Source organism: Clytia hemisphaerica, unplaced genomic scaffold (assembly GCF_902728285.1).
Source record: "Clytia hemisphaerica strain Z4C2 unplaced genomic scaffold, Clytia hemisphaerica genome assembly, whole genome shotgun sequence".
NCBI lineage: Eukaryota > Metazoa > Cnidaria > Hydrozoa > Leptothecata > Clytiidae > Clytia > Clytia hemisphaerica.
In genome coordinates this window covers 1,604,647-1,625,805 of record NW_027103247.1, presented here as the reverse complement: position 1 = coordinate 1,625,805, position 21,159 = coordinate 1,604,647, and the positions used below count along the sequence as shown (strand labels likewise).

Sequence of the window (21,159 nt, the reverse complement as noted above, 5' to 3'; positions counted from 1 at the left end):
AAACAACTACCTTTTGATCGCATGCTTGATAAAAAACGGTAGAAAACTTTGAAAATTGTGGTTTTCCCTAAATGAAGAAGTTCAACTGTTCTCCGGTACTTCTTTGTACACGACACCATTTAAACGATAGTTGAAATCAACTACTACCTTCGTTTTCTGGGGGAAGTATTTTAACATGAGATGAAGGGAAAAGATGAACTACTACCTTCGTTTTCTGGGGGAAGGAAGTGTTTGAACATGAGATGAAGGGAAAAGATGAGGGAAGGAAGTGTTTGAACATGAAGGGAAAAGATGAACTAAAATACTCAAACTTCTGAAGAGGAGTGCATATGTGTTGATACTTTAGTCCCATTCACTTTTGCCTGTTTTTTATTCTCGCGCCTTTAATCTTCGCTCACATCGAGATCCCATTTTATTAAAAGATTCACACACATTCAGAGCGAATACTAATTCACACAACGGGATTTAGGTAAACATATATTTCGCTGGTTACTTTTCCACTCGTACTCCTCATAAGTGAACGATTTTAATTTGAAATGCACATCGGTTGTAGGTCTATTTTGAAAAGGAAATTGTGTCAAAACAAATAAGTTTTATAGAAAATTCTTTAAAATGATTTTAAAGTTATTAAATTTTACAATTAATTTTACAAATCTATCGATGAAACTTTTACTCAATCGTTGAAATAGTATTACTCCTTCATTATAGTTCATTTAAATTTTCAGACGGTCGAAAAACAAAAAAATGTAAAACAAAGATTTGAGCTAGAGAACAAAATTTAAAACATTACAAAAAGTGTAACAAAATTCGAAATTATAATACAAAAAGAAATCAAATAAATTATCAAAATATTCCCTATAGATTTGTTCAAGTATTCCCAATTTGACATACCATGGTATATATGCGATTTAAAATACATTTCGATATTTAATTTAGAAAAATATAAAAGTCTCCAAGATGTCATGATTTTAAGGTATTTTGAGCAGAAACTCAGTCATATTTCACCCAATTATTATCATATCATTTTTTATTCCAACTGGACATAGTTTGCCGGGAACAACCCGTGTTTTCCGCGGCACGTTCCACGCCACCAACCCTCATCGATCTGTTCAATGTTGGTGATTCGTTCATCAGGATCGAAAGTGATTTCATCCTCAGCAGCTACAAAAACAAAACAGCGAGTTCAAACTTTAAAACTTATTCAAAGGAGAAAACAGCGAGTTCAAACTTTACAACTTATTCAAAGGAGAAAACAGCGAGTTCAAACTTTACAACTTATTCAAAGGAGAAAACAGCGAGTTCAAACTTTACAACTTATTCAAAGGAGAAAACAGCGAGTTTAGACTTTAAAACTTTATTCAAAGGAGAAAGCAGCGAGTTCAAACTTTACAACTTATTCAAAGGAGAAGTGTAATTTGATGACTGAGCAAAGCCACTAGCGACCCAGTCGCATCTACCTAACTGACCGCGCCGGTTGAAAAACAAAAAAAAAAACACTTGTATATTTTTCTTCTATAATGCATCACCCAAGCGAAATTACTTAAGGAAATTAATTAACCCCGTAAATCTTTTGAACCTCATTCCATTAAACTCGACCTGCGTCGAAAAACAGTATTCCAAAAAAATATTATCCTAAAAATTTTTTTTTCATTGAGGAAAGCAATCGAAATAAAGCACACTGACGAACAACTGGGTATAATCATCCTATACTTACTGGCTTCATAATCATACAGTGCAATCGCAATCACGCCAAAATCCTGAAAAAATAAACGAATCATCATTTTTTTGTTTCTGGAAAACAATAACTTTTTTTTGTTAATTTTCCACGTTATTATCATTACTAGGGATGCTTTAATAGTGTCATGTTTTTAAGAAGATTTTTTGAAATGAAATTCGCTTTACTTGTTATTGGACAAGATCTTTGATGAGTTGGACGAGATCATTTGGTTTCTTAGGGAGACTTTTTACTAAAATACAACATCATTATTGATAGGTGAACTTTACTACGCTTTTTAGTTCCTCCAATACGATCTTATTGTACCATGATTATCGCACGTAAAGCAAAATTGCGTAAGACCAAGGAAAAAGGGAAGGAGATGAAAATAGCACATACTTCACCAGAAGGCTCGTCTTGAGCTGCAGGAGTTTCCTGGTGGGCAGGTGTTTCCTGGTGGGCAGGAGTTTCCTGGTGGGCAGGTGTTTCTTGTTGGGCAGGTTGATCTTCTTCTTGTGTTGTGTATGAGAAACCACCTTCGTTGGAGGGTGTGTCCTCTTCAACACTCTCCTCCTGCTGAGCTTCCTGCTCTGCTAAAGCCTACGCAGAATATGAAAAAAAAGAGATTAAAGTCTGTCCAGATATAATTGGCAGTGGAAACAAGAATGCCTGTAACTTTTGATAGTCAAATATAATTATGGAAATGTTTTTTGCTTGTTTTAGAGAATCAAAAGCGCTATATTTGAATGTATTTTTGGTTGAAAAATTCGCGATTTTTAGCGGTTAAATTTGCGATTGTAAAAATTGAGCTTTTTTTCTACTTATGCTATAACGTTCATTTTTACACCAGTGGTAGTTCTACCTTAGGTTAAGAATTTTGTTAAGTTTCAAGGCAAACTGAAAAGTCCTTCGGGCGATATGGGACCCGAAATACCCCTTGGTAGCACTTTTCTGTGAAATATCAAATCTCCAACTTATTACTAAAAACGGGGGTTATGTTATGTTTTTTGAACAGTGCAATTAAAAGTTGGAAAATGTTAAGTGTTGGTGCATTGGTATCATTGATTATTTCGAAACGAAGTGAAATCACAGTATAATTGTTTTTATTGAAAAGGTAAGCATGAACTTATATTGTCTTTGTTATTTTTAAGTCATTAAAGAACTTTGCTAATTCCCAAAACACTAAACACAGTTGACTATGAAGTCATTAAAAAGATCGTAAAATGTGTTATAATCGAAAAACTGTTTTATCAATCATATCACTACCCCCGTTTTTAGTAATAAGTTGGAGATTTGATATTTCACAGAAAAGTGCTACCAAGGGGTATTTCGGGTCCCATATCTTCCGAAGGACTTTTCAGTTTGCCTTGAAACTTAACAAAATTCTTAACCTAAGGTTGAACTACCACTGGTGTAAAAATGAACGTTATTGCATGAATAGAAAAAAAGCTCAATTTTTACAATCGCAAATTTAACCGCTAAAAATCGCGAATTTTTCAACCAAAAATACATTCAAATATAGCGCTTTTGATTCTCTAAAACAAGCAAAAAACATTTCCATAATTATATTTGACTATCAAAAGTTACAGGCATTCTTGTTTCCACTGCCAATTATATCTGGACAGACTTTAATTTCATTATACTTAGAATAATAATGAAAACTAGCCGGTACCCGGCGTCGCACGCCGGTTAAGCTGTAGCTGAACGCACTAAAAGTCCTTTGGATGTTGAAGCTGGCTCAAAAAAGCGATCAAACAAAAAAAAAAGAAATCTCTACAACTTTTAACTCTAACCTTCCCGGGTGTCTTATATCTTTTAACCATATTTGGATCGTGTACTGTCCCCCCGTGACATAATTTTTTGTTTAAGTCAAAAGTTATCAGTTAATTTTTTTGCTTCGCTCGCGTTAAATATACCGTCCAGTTTAAATGACAATTTTTCAGGAAAAAGTGGGAAGGTCACAAAGAATAGTGTAACTCTTTGTTTTTTATCAGATCGAAAAAAAAAAAAGACAATTCTAAGTTGCTTTTTTAAACCCTTAGCATAACTTTTCGAATTTAAACATAAAAAATGACGTACACACTTTTTAACATAACGACGACTTGAATATTTTTATAAGACAACATATAAGGAGAAAGAAGTGAACTCATTTTTTCTTATGCTTTATATGGTCCTTTGAATGCTGTTGTTGTCCACAAACTTTTTGATTTTTATGTTTTGATTTGCTTTTGAAATATTCTTTTCTATGAAATGAAATTGTTTTGTTTTGAAAAGAATTCGAATGTCATTAATAAATACGATCGTTAAATACATTCGAAAACATTTAAAACAAAAGAAGAGAGAAAAAGGCAACTCTGGGCAGAAATTAAAATCACTAAAATGTAGATGGGCCTTAAATTTCAAAACAAAGGCTGAATAAAGTCTAAACCAAGCTCTATCCGATCTTTTGCAAATGGCGCGAATCCAATAGAACAAAATTGTGGAGCAAGAGACTAAAAGTGATAATTTTAAAACACAAACAAAGCGAAAACGAAAGTGGTGATGAGAGACGGTCAACGAGAACATCATTGCCAAATGTTTGTTCCCACAACCACAGTTGTTTGCCCTTCATATGTTTGTTCCCACAACCACAGTTTGCCCTTCATGAGCCATGGCTTTTACTTTCACGAGGGTGTTTGGCGGAACGTTTAGAACAACTCTAAGAATTCTTGTATATTTCCCGTCTAACGATACTGCAAGAGACTTTGAAAGTGCCCATGATTCTGACCCATAAAGGAGGATTGATTCAACTGTTGGCTTTCCACACATTATTTAATGCGTTGAGTGAACCCCATCCTCTAGATCTGTTTCGTTCCAAACAGGGGCACCACGTGAAGGCAACTGGCAACTGAGGTGAGGAACACGCGTCAAACTCCCCTGCTTACTTTCACTCCGACAGCCCCACTCCTGGCTCCCGTAGTACAGGTTGAACTGACGATGCCGAAGCTTTTCGGCCTATATATCTACCGGTATATATCTGGTAAGTATTGAAAAAAATAGGATATAATATGATCTAAAAACAGATTCGAGGACAATTTATGTGTTAATTACTTTTTCAGCTGCTTCATTTTGGACTCTTTGAACTTCTTCCAGTTTTTCAGCAGCTTGACGAGCCTGGTCTCTTTCTCTTTGTTCTTTTTCTTCACGACGTTTCTTCTCAGCGGCCGCTCTTTCACGAGCCTCCTACAAAGTAAATAATGAAGGATAAGTGAGTTAATGCAACCAAGTAAAATTTTCCACCCATTGTCGGTGCGGAACTCCTTGCAAGTAAGATCCTCAATTGCCCTCAATAGATAATCATATCCTCAATGGATAATAGCAGAATTCAGCACCTTTTACGATATTTCAGTTGAAACAATAAAACTTTACACCCAAGTATCTCGTTATCTAGTCATCCGTATGAACCATACCATTTTCAGTAAGTACGCTTTAAGATCCATCCGTCGAGACTGCTTCGAAAGTCTTATTTTTGACCATTTTAGGGGTTTTTTATTCAACCAAATTGAAGTAATTTAAAAAAACGTATCTAATATTCATGATATTTCGAGTAGAACAATTGAAATGTAATATTGAAAACTTTTTAAAAATCTTATTTGCAGAGGTAGATAGATATATGCACACTGAATGATTCGGGATGGGGCCTACTTCCTAAGGAGTAGGAATCACAGCGCTGACAGACACTGCGACTTAACAGACAGTTGCCAAGCCATGGCGTATACCATCACACCTGATGCCTCACACGAGGCCGAGCCTTATGAGTGCAACGACACGTCACAATGTTTGTCTAATCTACCCACACTCTTGTGTCTGAGTAATTGTACCCAATTCCCCTCAAATGACATGGGTTGATCCGGACAAAGGTATATTCACTTGCCAAAGTGACACGGTGGATATCGAACTCGGGCCTCCCAGGCGGGAGTCCAAGATGATAACCACTATACCACTACGTTACGCCGCAGGGGTTTGTACTGAAAATTGACGTCATCATAAAATCCTACTAAAAGGGTTCAAAACGTGATTCTTGGACCGAAGGTCGAGTCAATAAAGTAGACTGGCTGAAAAACAGCACGATTTTCATTATGGAATATTTCTATTTTTGTTCCCTTACGAAAAAGGGAAGTCACTACGAGTAAAATCACAGCAACGAACTAATTAATATGTTCCTCTTACGTTTTTGCATAAGCCATGGGAGATTTAAATAGTTTTAAATAAACCGGAAAGATTTTACATAACATAAAAATATAAACTTGTATGACCCTACGGAGAGCGATAAAAAAGATTTAAAAAATAACTTTTAAAGATAAACCAAAAGACGATAATAAGTCCCTTTAAATCTCAAAACAGGGCCACCCATAGAGATTGTATTATAGTTATTCCTTTAAAGCAATACAAGCTACCCCAAAAGCGATCCTTAATTCTTTTACTGCGATCCCAGTATCCGACTGAAGGATCCAGCAATAGAGTAAAATACATCGCCAAGCTTGATCATCTTAAAAAACGATTACCTCATCCCCCTGTTTGGCCATTTGTTCGAATCGTGCTTTCAAACTTCCGGCACTTCCACTCTCCGCTCTTGGTTTGTCCGTTTGATAACTTGATGTTACACCTGACATCTGCTCAAATGTTCCAGCCGACTAAAATTGTAATCGATATATAGATTTATGGACGTTTCTTGATTCGTAGTTATTATTCAAAGAAAATTTCTGTTAGAACACAGTCCGCTAAACGGCGACGAAAAGAAAAGTTACAATAAAATTGAGTTGCTTATTTTTTGAGAATGCTTACTTCATCGAAGCGGTCTGTTTGAACACCATACTTTCCACCGAAACCTTTGGAATAATCTAAAACATGAGAAAGTAAAGAGTGAAATGAAGCTGTTTTCTTATCAGAAAGCAAAGAAAATGACACAAAAACTGCATCCATGATAGGGCTTTTAGGGACAGTTTTTTTTGCGAGAAATTGAGTAATATAAAAGAAAATAATTTGTGAATAGCTTCATGAAATAGATAGATACCTTTTTGCGAATCGTGCTGTTGAAGTTTTTCTTGATGCTCGTACCCTAAAGCAGACTGAAGAAGACATATTTCAATTACATTTCTGTTTTAAAACTGTTAATATACCTTAAAGGAAGAAATTTTGGCGGAAAGAAAATTTGGCGGATTTGGCGGATTTGACTGAAATCCGCCAAATTAAGTTCCCGCCAAAATTTCTTTTTTCCGGCATCCGCCAAATTAAATTCCCGCCAAATTAAACATTTTGAAAATATGATCTCTTTCAAGGTGTTTTTGCTATTTTTTCGCTGTTTTGACGCCTTCTTAAGGTTAAATTTTTAAGCGACCGCCAAATTAAATTCCCGCCAAATTTAGTTTTTTCGTCCATCCGCCAAATTAAATTCCCTCTGAAAAAACTTTTTTGGCCATCCGCCAAATTAAATTCCCGCCAAAATTTCTTCCTTTAATATACTCAAATCGGCCTGAAGTCGTCTTTAATTCGTATCCCATTCTAATGTAGGAATTACAAAATATGAAATTCTACAGTAACTGTCCTAGCGTCATTTGATTACTTTGGAATCTCTAAACTAAGGTCATGGTCATCGGAAGGATCAGATTCAGTAAACGGGTTTTCATCAACAGGTTCCTAGGCTAACTATTGTTCAAAATTCATACTTTATCTTGTCGATCCTGCAAGACGCCATATTTTCCACCAAAACCCTTGGAATGGTCTAAAAAAGAATTTTGATGATGGTAAGCAAAGTGTTATCACGGCAGTAAAATCATTCTCTCGATAACAATTAAAAAAAGTTTAAAAGCCGGTTATCGTGTTTACAGATTCAAAGGAGCTCAAGAACAAGCTTATAATTCTACCGTATTAGCAATATTTTGTCGATATTGAAAGTTGTGAATACCTGTTTGTGATTCGTGTTGTTGTAATTTTTCTTGGTACTCGAAACCGACCGCTGACTGAAAAAAGAATTAGTAATTTTTGTTAAAATACAGAGTTGGGTAATTTAGACGTTTTGAATTTTGAATTTCTCAATGTAATATAGTTGACGCTCTCTAATTCGACGTTCTACTATTCGATGGACTCCCTTATTCGATGAAATTCTAAAGTCCCCTTCAACTCGTTAACGACACTCCCTTATTCGATAAGCTCCTTTATTCGATGAAAATCCAATTCCCTTGAAGATCGAATTAGAGAGCGTCAACTGTATTAGAAAAACTGTAAATGTAAAAGATAAGAATAGAACTTCACCTTGTCTTGTCTATCTTTTTGAACTCCGTATTTCCCACCAAAACCTTGCGTGTAATCTGTGGAGGAGAAAAATTGGAAATACCACGTATCACAGATTTTATTCAAGTTGGAAGACGTTCCATAGAAAATAAGAAAAAGATTGATTTCCAAAGGAAAGGATTGTAAATTTGCTAAGAAGTGCTTTATATATTTTCAAACAAGTTAGATTGAAGACAAGTAGATAATGATGTCAAAAAGAAATGAAACCTTTTTGTGAGTCATGCTTTGCAAGGTTCTCGTGATGCTCAAATCCAACAGCAGACTATGATAGACGAAGGAAAAAGATTTGAAATAATCTGATCTCAGGAATCAAACATGCAAAATTGACCTTTGGCTTCACAAAATTACGCGCCATCATAAAAAGTAAGGGATCGATTCTCTTAGGGCGCTGACAAGAAACAAACTATTTCTAAGACGGTTAGAGCAACAGTAATGAAAATTCTATGCGATTTTGGGTTTGTTACCTCATCTTGTCTATCTTTCATGACGCCATATTTTCCTCCAAACCCTTTTGAATAATCTGAAAATTAAGACATTTGTTTGATTGGATTTGCTAACATAACTATTAAAGCTAGATAAAAAACGAGGTCTGAATCGCTACGACAAAAATGTTGATCTTGCAAAAGTATTGCAGTTTTTAAAACAAATCATTGAAACCATAAACATATAAACGACTAGACGTCTATCTTCTATTGCGTCTTTGAAGCGAGCTTCGTTGCTGCCTGTATTTCAAAATTGGTTTAAAAATCCGGCAATATTCCGTCACAATTTTATTTCTATGAACTACTTAGGAAAAAGGATTGATAGGGCTTGAGCATTACTCGTAATTCACATCTTTGGAACTTACATCCATACAAAACAACGTTCCCACGAGACCTGTGTTCTTTTCGCTTTTCGAACGCCAATCTTTGGCACTTTTAGCAAAGATTTTGAAAAATAGAAAACCTTCCAATGCTAAAGCAAAACAATGCCAATCGGCAATTTGATTGGTTAAAAAAAACGCCCGCGCATATAAACAATTCGCACTTCAAAAACCTCGACAGAAAAAATGCTGCAGAAGCATCACGAAACGGAAATCAAAATGGCGGCGTAGCGGTGTGTTTCTCAATCGAAAGGACGGTTAGTGGTAGTACTAAATACCAAAAAAGTGGTGTCCAAGATGAAATTTAAGAATTCTTTTAGTACATTGGTACTAAAATTAGTGATTTTTCTTGCTAAAAATGAATGTTATGCTGCAAAAATCAGCACTTTTGGGAAAGATAGTCTCGAGAAGACAAAATTTGTCCTGAGAAGACCAAAATACTAAAGACTAAAATACCACTTTTTTAAAATGGGGTGGTGGTATGCAAAAAATACTCGAAAACCTTTTTAGTATTCATAGATAATACCGGTCCCACCCTGGAGTAAGAGAAGATATAAAAATCATCTTGGAACAAAGAGTTTATTCTTACCTTGTTGCGAATCGTGTTTCGCCAATTTCTCTTGGTGATCGAATCCTACAGCTGACTAAAAATGAAAGAGAAAATAATTTTCTAAAGTTATTGTAATCACGAAATATTTTTAAAATATAAAAATGATCGAAATTTTATTTGATGATGACCGTCATTCCAGTTTTGTAATAGTAGAATTTCAAGAACATGCCCTTCTTGGATCATTAAGTTCCAAAAATGTGAATTTAATGAGAAAGCTTTGCCAGCAAAGAGTAAGCCATTTGGCCAAAGTACAACTTACTTTATCCTGTCTATCTTTCGAAACACCATATTTACCACCAAACCCTTTGGAATAATCTGCAAATTAAAACAATTTAATTAATTAACCAGTAAAGGCTTACAAGAGAAAAAATTAACTGAAAAATAAGTTTGTCCATCTGGTGGCTTTTGACATTATAAGTGAGAAATTCTACCCTTTTTCAATCCAAATAGATCTTGAATATCTAATTCTGATTTAAGTCTATTAATCATTGAGTGTCATTTGTTGATTTGGACGGAAAAACATGTTAGGATGTAATTTTGATTACCTTGTTGGGAATTGTGTTTTGCAAGTTTTTCTTGGTGATCAAAACCTACAGCTGACTAACAAAAGTATGAAAAAGAATAATACGAAAATTAAGTTCATAGCTATCTTAATAAATTCATTGATAATTTTTTGTAACTTTTTTGGCAAGCAGCTGTCCTGGAATAATTGGGAGAAAGGAATAAATATTAACTAAGTCGGCTCTTTCAGTCTTTTTGTTAATTTTTGAAGCAATTCGAAGCTAAATTGTTGTCTTTTGGTACATAAACAAAATATAAAAATAACTATTTTTTTGTTTTATTTTGTTTGTACTCTCACCTGATCTTGTCTATCTTTCAAAACACCATATTTCCCGCCAAATCCCTTTGAATGATCTGCAAAAATTTAAAACATTTAAATATTGCTTCTGTATTCACGGGTGTATTCATCGTAGCTTCAGATCCAAAATTTAATTGAGGAAGGACAGCTTTAAAAAAGCCCGATGGAAACCAACTTTTGAGTTTGAAATAAGCAGTTGTTACTTTTTAGGGGAATCTTCAACGGGCATTCTTGAGTGCAAAATTTGGGGAAAACTAAGTTTTTTAAAGTTAAAAAGGACAAGGGTTTTAAGGGGCAGTAAAATAAAATCAAAAGAATAGACTTTCAAACCTGATTGTGAAGCATGTTTTGCCAATTTTTCTTGATGCTCATAACCAACAGCTGCCTGAATATGTCACAATAAAAATGATAAGTGAAAGTTATTCTGGCTAATTTTATTGCAAATATCTGTGACAACTAAATCCAAACGATATTAACGAGATCTTATAATCTTTAAAATTGAATGGTTTTAAAAATTCTTGGACCTACCTGATCTTTTCGGTCTTTCTGAACACCATATTTTCCTCCATATCCATAACTTCCAACTTTGCTAAGGTTTGAATAAAATATCATTTAAGATCAAACTATAAAAATTATATAGTTTATATTAAACAAATTAAGTATTTTATTTTCAAGCTCCTCCTAGTGTACAAACAAAGAATAAAATATTGGATGAAAATATATGGGTTTGAAATGTCAAAAGTTGAACTTACGTTGGGTCTTTGTCAGCTGAAAAAAGAATAAATATGTTCATGTAAATTTCAGAAAAATCTTTTCGATTTCATAACAAAGAACTCAGCTTATAAGGGTGATCTCTTTGAAAGTCTAAATTAATACAAACAATAGGGATATTACTGCTCAAAAATCTAAATTTCTGATAACCAGTTTTTTTAAATTGGTTTTAAGATAAATTTGATGGAGATGTGACTTGGTTTTAAGATAAATTTGATAGAAATATGACTTGGTTTTAAGATAAATTTGATAGAGATGTGACTTGGTTTTAAGATAAATTTGATAGAGATGTGACTGACTGACCTTCCTTTATTTTCTCGTGATCTGTGGTAACTCCTTCCCTCAGTCCAGTCATACTGAAAGTAAAAGAGGATTTTTAAAAGACAATAAAAACAATTACTTAGTTCATATAAAACATCATAATGATGATCTATGGAAATTGATATAAAAAATAATTTACCTGAAAGCCTCCATTCTTCCAGAACCTTCAATAGTTTTAGCACCCCATCTTTGTTGCTCTTCGCTGACATCATTCTAAAGAAAACAAGGTCAATAGAATTGCGTTCTCTCCATCAGATGATTGGCTAACATGTTTTTGAAATCTGATGATCTTTTTCAATTATGTATATATCACCAAAATCTCCTGAAAGAAGATAGTTGGACAGAAATTCTTTGAATTTCTTTCTCATAACAAGGTCACTCTTATCTATTAGCCTTCTGTGTGACTTTCAAAAGTTGGCTTGTTATTGAGGTTTAAAAATATATCCTGCTAAATGATAAAATATGACATTGCGATCTGTAACTGGATTAATCGCACTCCAAGTTTTCTGATTTAGCAAAATTCAAAAAAAAATAGCTGTGACCGTGCTGAAAATAAGGATTTTGAGCTGGGGTGGGTGCTATTGGCACCCACGCGTTCTCCAAAACAACTACTGTGAAGTCGGGTAACTTGCATCAGTGGAGGGGAACTTGAATAGCCCTCACATGAATGACCAATTAAAGCAGCAAAATTTCAGAACAAATGAACTACGCAGCTACGCTCACAGCTCTACTCTACCATTTTTGTTTTGATTTTACTTTGTATTTTAATGACCAGACAGTTCATTCGTTTGAGGGCTATGCATGTTTGCCTCCACTGATGCAAGTTACCCAATGTCACGGTATTACCTGGTGAATGTATCAGAAAAAACTTCTTTCTTCTACTTTTGACTTGTTATGAGGTCAATTTATGTACAAAATTTCATCTCCATGTGGACACTAATTTCAGAGATGTACAAACAAAAGTAGCCAAAATAATCCCAATTTTTTTAAAGTTCCACAGACAGATAATGATGATAAAAAAAAGAGACTTGAGTACAGAGAGGATTTTGAATTTGACCAAATGGATTGATTTCAGTCGACATAGTTAATGTCCGAATGACTAGCTAAAATATTTATTTGCAGCCCTGTTGTGTTCTAACAGTGTTGCTGGGTCCTCACACAGTTAGTCAACCTAGGAAATCAAGCTTTCAGAAAAAACAACATCAGTCATCTACAGGATGTGTTTGCAACAACAAGGATGAGAGTTACCTGAATCGAGTTCAAGTTCCCAAGACAAATAATTAAAACTTGAAAACTTCTAAAATGAGACAAAATGACCGATTACAAATGTGCACCAGCCAGAATATCAACCAACCAATTTTTGTCCTTCAATTCCCGAGACAGCGCTTAGATTTTTAAGGCCTTGTTTATACGCTAAAGTAAAAATAATTCCGCACATATAAATGGGTCAATGTTTGAGGTCCGGCAAAATTTCCGGGAAATACCGTGAAGTCGGGTAACTTGCATCAGTGGAGGGAAACTTGCATAGCCATCAAATGACTGACCAATCAAAGCAGCAAAATTTCAAAACAAAAGAACTACCATGAGATCAGGTAACTTGCATCAGTGGAGGCTAACATGCATAGCCCTCAAATGAATGACCTGGCTAGTCCTTAAAATACAAAGTTAAATCAAAACAAAAATGGTAGAGTAGAGCTGCAAGCGGAGCTGCGTAGTTGTATTTTAATGACCAGCCAGGTCATTCATTTGAGGGCTATGCATGTTAGCCTCCACTGATGCAAGTTACCCACCTTCACGGTACGCAGTTTCGCTCGCAGCTCTACTCTACCATTTTTGGGACTATCTGACAAAACATGGGACGACAATTGGGCCACCATTTCATGGAACCTCCAAAGTCATTTGATTTGAGTTATTAAAAAATACACGATTTCTCTTTCGCACCGAGTAGGCTTTTAAATAAAAATATGAAAAAAAACTGTAGTGGAACACACGCGAGTGTCTGTGCACTCTAAGAGGAACGAAGAAATATGATTGATAAACTTGGTGGAGTTATCAAAACAAATTTGTTGTCAAAGAGATTTAACAGTATATAAGTGAAAATACAGACCAGATATCAACCAGTCCCAATGTTTCGACCAATCGTCCCAAGTTAGAGCAGTTGATGGTAGATCTTTTTCTTGGGAAGTTGATCTTCAAATTAGTTTTCAAGGTTGGCTTGGCTCAAATTTTTTCACATATGGCTCAAATTTTAGGTAATTTCTCATAGTTTTTGCTTGCAAGTCAAGTAAACGATATAGCGCTTTCGCAGCATTAATCTTTGATACACAAAAGAGGGGTTGTGGTATAGTGGACATCAACCTTGATTCCTGTACAGACGACCAAGGTTCGATTCCCACTCACAACAGTTCACTTGGCAAGTGAACAAACCTTCGCCCGGGTCAACCCATGCCATACTTTTTGAAGGCTTCTTTGTTCGTCTCAACAATCATCCAATTTGAGAAATCCGATGATGGACCATGACTTTGATGCTATTTGAATCAGCTCTCCTAAGAGGAAAGTAATTCGGCAGCAGTGGCTCGTCCGGTAGTGAATTGAGAAAATGGTCCAATTGATGTTTAAAACTAGTTTTGGAGCAGTTTTTGAGGTTACGGATGGATTGTGGGAGGGCATTAAATAGTCTGGGACCTTCTTCTGACAGGGAGTCTCTCCATATGTTTTTTTGCCTTATGTTCACCTCTTTTAGATAACATTTTCTACCCAGTCTCTGGTTATCGTAACTGAAGATGCCACCTTTGTTTTCAGCATAGTTAAAATTTGGTACAAGCTGTTCTAGGATGCTCCAGGTGTAGATAATCCTGTATCTTTCTCTGCGCCGCTCCAGGCTGTATAGTTTAACTTCTTTGAGCTTCTCCCAATAGTTGAGATGTTGAAGTGTAGGGATTCTATTCAGGTAAGATTTTTGAAGTGATTCCAGTTGTTGGATCAGATATCTTTTTGAAGGTGACCACAGCTGGGAGCAATAGTCAATGTGTGGTAGTACCAGTGACTTCCAAAGAGTTAGCATTACTTGACAATCTCTTGTTTTGAACGTTCGATGGATCCAAGCAATGATACTTTTGACTTTCTCGATCTGGTTTGTAATGTGTTTGCTGTATGTCATGTTAACATCCAGAGTGACTCCTAAATCCTTCACGTCCATCTTGGTTTCGATAGGAGAGCCAGTGTCTGAGAGGTAACTTGAGTGTTCTTTCAGTTCTTCATTTTTTCCGTATTTAAGATGTTCAAACTTCAAGCCATTGAGCTGCATGTTGTTTAATGATGTCCATTGATACACCACATCAAGGTCGTTTTGTAGAAATTGAACATCAGTGTTATAGTCCTGTAGAATTTGGTCGAAAACAGAGTCAACCTAGAAAAAATTCAGATAAAAGGTTTCTATATACCGTTGGAAAGATAATTTTACCAGCTTTCGAATGAGGGGTAGAGTCACATTTTACACCTTGGGCAAAAAAAGTTATTGACAAAATGGTGACAGGTGGTATTTTTGCTAAATTCCGAAAATGAGCACTTCAGAGGCTTTTGAACAGTTCACTATAAGTCAGGATTGGCTCATGACACAACCTTGAAACTTTGCAAAACTTCTCTGAGAATGGTAAGGAGTATTTAAAAAATTCAAAATTTCAAAAAAAAACCGAAAAAAATGATGACGTCATCAAAAATGACAATTTCTGTTAAAAAAGCATGTTTTTCGACAAAGTTTTAACGCAAACGTAGTTTAGAACCACACATTCTTTCCTACAAAATTGTTTATAGCCCTTATCGAAACAATAGCAATTAGCTTTAGAAAATGATAGGAATTGCTGACATCAGAAAAATTGCTAATGACTTTTTATAACCTTAGATTAAAACGTGCTGCCAATTCCCAAAGCACAGAAAAGCCTTTACGTTTCTTCAATTTTAATTGGGGTTGAGCAAGGATTTGTGCAACTTTCAATGGGCAACCGTTACCAGAATCCCACGTGACTATGCTGCCGATCATTGATTTGCATGCAACTGATCCCAGTGCTTTGTATTCACTACTTTTGTATTTAATCGACCAGAGTACCAAACTCAACATCCAAGTACCGTGTGTAACATTTGACCACCAACTTTATATCAAGGCATATGAAATCGTCGCATCAAAGAAAATGAAAGTGTTTGTTCGTCTTGGTGGGTTTCACCAGCTTATGAGCTTTTTAGGTTCAGTTGGCAATCTGATGGGAGGATCTGGCCTCGATAAAGCCCTTGAAACTGTCTATGCCCCTGTTACCGTCGGACATATGTTTACTGGAAAGGCTTATTCCCGCTCTGTCCGTGGTCACCTTCTTTGTGCGACTGCACTCCAATCCATTTTGATGGAAGAATTCTGGAATAAACTAACCACGTCAGAAAAAGAAGAATTACAAGGGTTTTATGATTCAGACGACCCCAGTCAACACGAGAGCAAAGATTTGAGTGTAAAGCTGAAAAATTGGATCGAAGCCAAACACAAAGCAGTCTCCACAGATTCAAGAACGGCTGCTTTATGGTCGAGCTATGTTAGATACGCCGGGATCGTTCAAGATTTTATACGAGCCGAAAGGACCAATGATTGGAACATACACATCACGACAACCAATGCAATGTTGAACCTATTTGCAGCAACTGGCCACAACAACTATGCAAAATCCTGCAGGCTATATCTCCAGTCGATCGCTAAGCTTGAAATCAACCAACCAGAAGTCTATGCAGAATTTTTGAAAGGCAATCACACTGTTCGAAGAACGCTGAAGAGTTGGGCTGGTATTTGGACCGATTTATCGATCGAACAGATCTTGATGAGATCACTGAAAGGAAGATCAGGGGTTGTAGGCAAAGGCATAACGGAGAATGTCCTACGTGTCTGGACCAAAACGATGCATCGTTGCGCGGAAATTTCAGAAGCTATGGATTCAATGGTCTCCAAATCAACATCAACACAGTCACCAAAACACAAAGAGATGTTTGCTGGCAGAATCAAGCGTGATTACGAAGACTTTCAAAAGATCAAGGTAAAACACTTCTTTCAACTCCACATATTATTTGGATTGTAAGAAGCCTAATGTGAAATCAAATATTGTTATGAGTAAATTATATAACGATTTGAGCTATAGATTGCTGCCCAGGCCGAACAAAACTATAGGAATAGAAACAAATTGTAGGGTAAAGATGACAGTTGGTTATTTTCTTTCTCCTTCTATTTTTATACAGGCTTGGTTCGTGAATCGCAATCCTTTCACCGCTGGGAAGGAACTTGTATCTCTTGAATCAGGACTGGTAGATCACGACAACAGTCTTAACTGTGACAAAGCTGAAGAAGTTTGGGCAGCAATTCATAAAGAAATGGAAGGCAAATCGTACACTGATTTTCATGCGAAAAAAAGCAAACAAATCACCAATCTGCTAAGTCTCTACTCAAATGTGAATATCGACAAAGATAAAGTTACGGTAGACCCATTGACACTCTTCCTCCGACTGATAGTTCTCGTTGAGCGAAAACCCGAGAAGGAAATCGCCGAGTATTTCGATTACGAGTTGGCACCTTATCCTATGGCACTGTTCAAAGATGGTCTGATGCGCACAGCTAAAAAATCCGCTCTAAAACCATTTCTTCAAAAAGGTATCTCCTCGGTTGAACCTAAAACGGGACCCGAAACAGTTAGAATCGTCGATGGTGGAGCTTTGCTGTGGTGTTGCGACTGGAAGAAGAACGAAACCTTCGATACTATCTTTGAGAGATATGCTAGTTTCTTGAAGCAATTAAAGATTGACACGATCGTGTTTGACGGATATGACATGTCAACGAAAGATTCAACACATCAAAAAAGGGCCGGTTCTATATCTCAAGATATCGATATCAAAGGAGGCAACCCCTGCCCTGCGAATCGGAAAGACTTTCTTGGGAACTACCAGAACAAGAAGCATTTTGTTGAGCACCTGGCAGCACATCTTAGCTCTACCTTCAAAGTAATCGAATGCCCTAGCGATGCTGACACCTCAATTGTGAAAGAAGCACTGATCATTGCCAAAAATTCAATTGTGACGGTATTTTCCGACGATACCGATGTTCTTTGCTTGCTAGCCCACCATGCTTTCAAAGATCCGTCACTCAAAGATATATATCTTGGCGACATGACCAAAAGGAAAGGCCGCAAAAGGGAGTTTTATAAGATATCTGACATCACAACAAACAACGAGAAGCTTTGCCAATATTTGTTGTTTGCACATGCTTTCACTGGATGTGATACAACTTCAGCCATCCACAATTTTGGTAAGACATCAATATACCAAAAAATTGCTGCTTCACCTGAATTACAATCACTCTTAATCACTCAATATTACTTTTATGAAGAAGCATCTCCTGAAGAAATAGGAAACGCTACAATACGTTTTTTTGAGCTCCTTCATTCTCCATCGGATTCATTATCTGTTATCAGAAAATCAAAATACGAGCAAATGGTTTTATCCAATCGTGCCAGCATCGATCCTTCGACGTTACCTCCATCTCCAAGGGCAGCATATTTCCATGGGCTAAGAGTCTACCATCAGATCAAAGTATGGAGGGATCTAAGAGACTTAGACTTCATGCCACTCAATTGGGGCTGGCAACTCGTTGGAGATTTGTTGTTTCCAATCATGACGGACGAAGAAGCTGGTCCTCCTGACTTGTTGAAAATCATTCGATGTGGGTGCAAAAGTGGATGCGATAGCAATCGTTGTACCTGTCGTAAATCAGGTCTGAAATGTACCACTTTTTGCAAAGAGTGTCTTGGTACATCGTGTAGAAAATATCGAAATCGATAATGATAATGAGGACAATGTTCCTATTTATGACGTAGATCTTGAAGATAGAAACTTTATGGATATTTTTTTTGTTTAGCTCAGTACAACTTTTTATTAGAAATGTCGTCTTCATAAGTAGGTTTCTTGCAATTATGTTTTTCATGCTTCCAGTCAGTGTTTTTTATTAAGGATTTTACGAATAGTTTAAAATGAATTAATGTCGTATCGAGTCTCACGTTGGAGTTTGCTTTAACTTTTCACATCTACCATCTAATTCACTCGTTATAAGCTAACCTTGCTCAGAATCGATCTTTTGAGAAGCATCGATGATGTTTATGGCTAAATTTTACTAAATTTATGTCAGTTTTATGATTAGCAGATAATGTGTAGAAAATATTAGGTCATTTTAATATAAACTTACTTCGCATTAAAACAGTTTTAGTTATATTTTGTCGAAAAACATGCTTTTTTTAACAAAAATTGTCATTTTTGATGACGTCATCATTTTTTTCGATTTTTTTTTTGAAATTTTGAATTTTCTAAATACTCCTTACCATTCTCAGAGAAGTTTTGCAAAGTTTCAAGGTTGTATCATGAGCCGATCCTGACTTATAGCGAACTGTTCAAAAGCCTTTGAAGTGCTCATTTTCGGAATTTAGCAAAAATACCACCTGTCACCATTTTGTCAATAACTTTTTTTGCCCAAGGTGTAAAATGTGACTCTACCCCTCATTCGAAAGCTAATAAAATTATCTTTCCAACGGTATATAGAAACCTTTTATCTGAATTTTTTTCTAGGTCGACTATAAATTCTACAGGACTTTTAGGATCTCTATAAGTGTATCGTCGGCAATGAAATAGAATGAATTAGGTTAGGTCAATATCTGGATCTATCGGAAGAGAAGTGACCAAGAACTATCTTGGGGACGCAAATACTCTGCTTTTTGGAGAGGATAGTCAACAAATTGTTGGTTACGGTAAGAGGATCTGATCATTGCAGTAATTTGCCAGTTATACCATTTCTCTCGATTTTATGGAGTAAGATTGTATGATCTACACGGTCAAATGCCCTTGCTGAAATCAAGGTAAATAACGTCAACGTTACGTCCTTTTTCAATGTGATGGATGAGTCGATCTGTGTGCGAAAGAAGTTGGCTAAGACATGATCTTCCAGACCTGAATCCATGTTGATTATCGTTAAAGAGGTCGTTTTCTTCTAGATGATTTTGTAGCCGTTTTCTGACAATCTTCTCGAAGATCTTTGTTACATGCGAAGTTAATGCTACAGGTCGATAGTTTTCAGGTAGGCCTTGGTTGCCTTTTTTAAAGATGGGTGTGATGAAACTGGTTTTCAAAAGTTTGAGGTGTGTAGCCTTTGTCAAGTATATTTCTCCCAATTAGAGAGAGAGGGGCCGCCATCTGTGACTTGACTTTTTTAAGAAAATTGCAGGGAAGCCGTCAGGTTGCTGCAGCATTGGAGGATAAAAGTTCGATCTCCTCTATCAATTTTGTTCTGAGAAGTCGATATCACTTAGATTGGTTGATTTTCGGTGATTTCTGGCAAGTTATCGTTGGGTAGTGGTTCCATAAAAACAGAGGTATATTGATCTTGTAGAATGTTTGGCCATTTTTTGACTGTCATTTGTCAGTTGATTGGTTTTGGATCCTTCAATGGTCCACCTTCGGTTTTGTGTTTGAAAAGCGTTTTGCGTACGAAGAAAAATATTTGGATTGGATTTTATTTCGAATAGCATTGTTTCTTGGTTCTTTCTTTCATTGGAAGGGATTCTTGAAGTTTAAGTTCAATATCGATAAGTTTTTGGTGAATCTTTTGAGTTGATTTCCTTTTCGTAGCTTAGGCGTTTTCGCATCCGCACTCTTCTATCTCTGGGTAATGGTTTTGTGATTCTTTGAATTCTTGAGGGACTTGATTTTCGTGATAACGTTATGCATTTATCAAGAAACGTATCATATTGTTCGTCTTGGTCTGAAATGGGGTTTAAAATAGCTGCCAGTCAATATTAGTAATCTTTTTTAATATTTTCCCAATTAATTTGTGGCTGTGAAATTAAATTGTCAAATTGTTGTGGTGAGGTTTTCTTGGTAAAATTTTACAAGTTTGTCGAAAGTCATATGGTTGCAACTTGGACCATGGTGATCTGAATGAATGGTAGGAGTGACTTGGTAGTCAAAAACCATATCTGGATTGTTTGTTTTAGTAAAAAGTCTAAATATTTCCGTCTTTATGTGTTGGTTTATGAATTGTCTGATTTAAGTTTAGGTGCATCATAAAATCTGTTAAAATATATATAAGCTGATTATCACAGCTTTTTGTTTGTGTGTATGTATCGTTGATCAATGTGTGTGGAATATTGAAGTCTCCACAAATATAAATGTCTGGGGTGCAGTCTCTAATGGTATCAATCTTTGAAGTTATTGAAGCGAGCATTTGAATGAACTCAGGACCATCTGATTTGTGAATTTTGTTGGTCGGTTGTCTGTAAAGTATTCCAAGTGAGGGGAATTGGGTAGTCAGTTCAAGGTGCTGACAGGATGCTTACTCAAAGCATCTATAGTTGCGAGAATGGGCTCCCAGAGCTTCCTGTAACTCAACCATAATAGATAGATAGATATGCATTTTGGCGGGATGCTAGTGTTACTATAACTGTCAGTTAGTCACACTAGAGTCTCGCCAAAATGCGTATCAAATATTAATGCTGCGAAAGCGCTATATTGTTTACTTGACTCGCAAGCAAAAAAATGCACCGCAAAACTTCTAAAGGGATTTATGAAAAAATAACCCGGCGCTTTTTAATAAAATTATCATTTTCAAAAACTATGAGAAATTGCCT

At 36.0% G+C, this 21,159-nt stretch overlaps 1 protein-coding gene across 2 annotated transcripts in view; it reads right to left on the bottom strand.

Annotated features, from left to right (window-relative positions):
- Nucleotides 1–587: 587 nt before the first annotated feature.
- LOC136823676 (src substrate cortactin-like) overlaps nt 588–21,159 on the bottom strand; it is a 22,122-nt gene continuing 1,550 nt past the window's right edge. Inside the window, exons 2-22 of one of the 2 annotated variants that reach the window (XM_067079876.1) lie at nt 11,607–11,680; nt 11,450–11,502; nt 11,128–11,143; nt 10,904–10,964; nt 10,706–10,760; nt 10,376–10,431; nt 10,062–10,116; nt 9,776–9,831; nt 9,496–9,550; nt 8,509–8,564; nt 8,252–8,306; nt 8,006–8,061; nt 7,659–7,713; nt 7,420–7,475; nt 6,768–6,822; nt 6,539–6,594; nt 6,259–6,387; nt 4,805–4,936; nt 2,114–2,314; nt 1,715–1,757; nt 588–1,161 (exon numbers count right to left, since the gene is read on the bottom strand). In XM_067079876.1, the coding sequence (XP_066935977.1) occupies nt 1,028–1,161; nt 1,715–1,757; nt 2,114–2,314; nt 4,805–4,936; nt 6,259–6,387; nt 6,539–6,594; nt 6,768–6,822; nt 7,420–7,475; nt 7,659–7,713; nt 8,006–8,061; nt 8,252–8,306; nt 8,509–8,564; nt 9,496–9,550; nt 9,776–9,831; nt 10,062–10,116; nt 10,376–10,431; nt 10,706–10,760; nt 10,904–10,964; nt 11,128–11,143; nt 11,450–11,502; nt 11,607–11,680 (1,509 nt within the window). In that variant the 3' untranslated portion in view covers nt 588–1,027. The remainder of the gene's footprint in view (nt 1,162–1,714; nt 1,758–2,113; nt 2,315–4,804; nt 4,937–6,258; nt 6,388–6,538; nt 6,595–6,767; nt 6,823–7,419; nt 7,476–7,658; nt 7,714–8,005; nt 8,062–8,251; nt 8,307–8,508; nt 8,565–9,495; nt 9,551–9,775; nt 9,832–10,061; nt 10,117–10,375; nt 10,432–10,705; nt 10,761–10,903; nt 10,965–11,127; nt 11,144–11,449; nt 11,503–11,606; nt 11,681–21,159) is intronic. The other variant, XM_067079946.1, reaches the window with a different exon arrangement.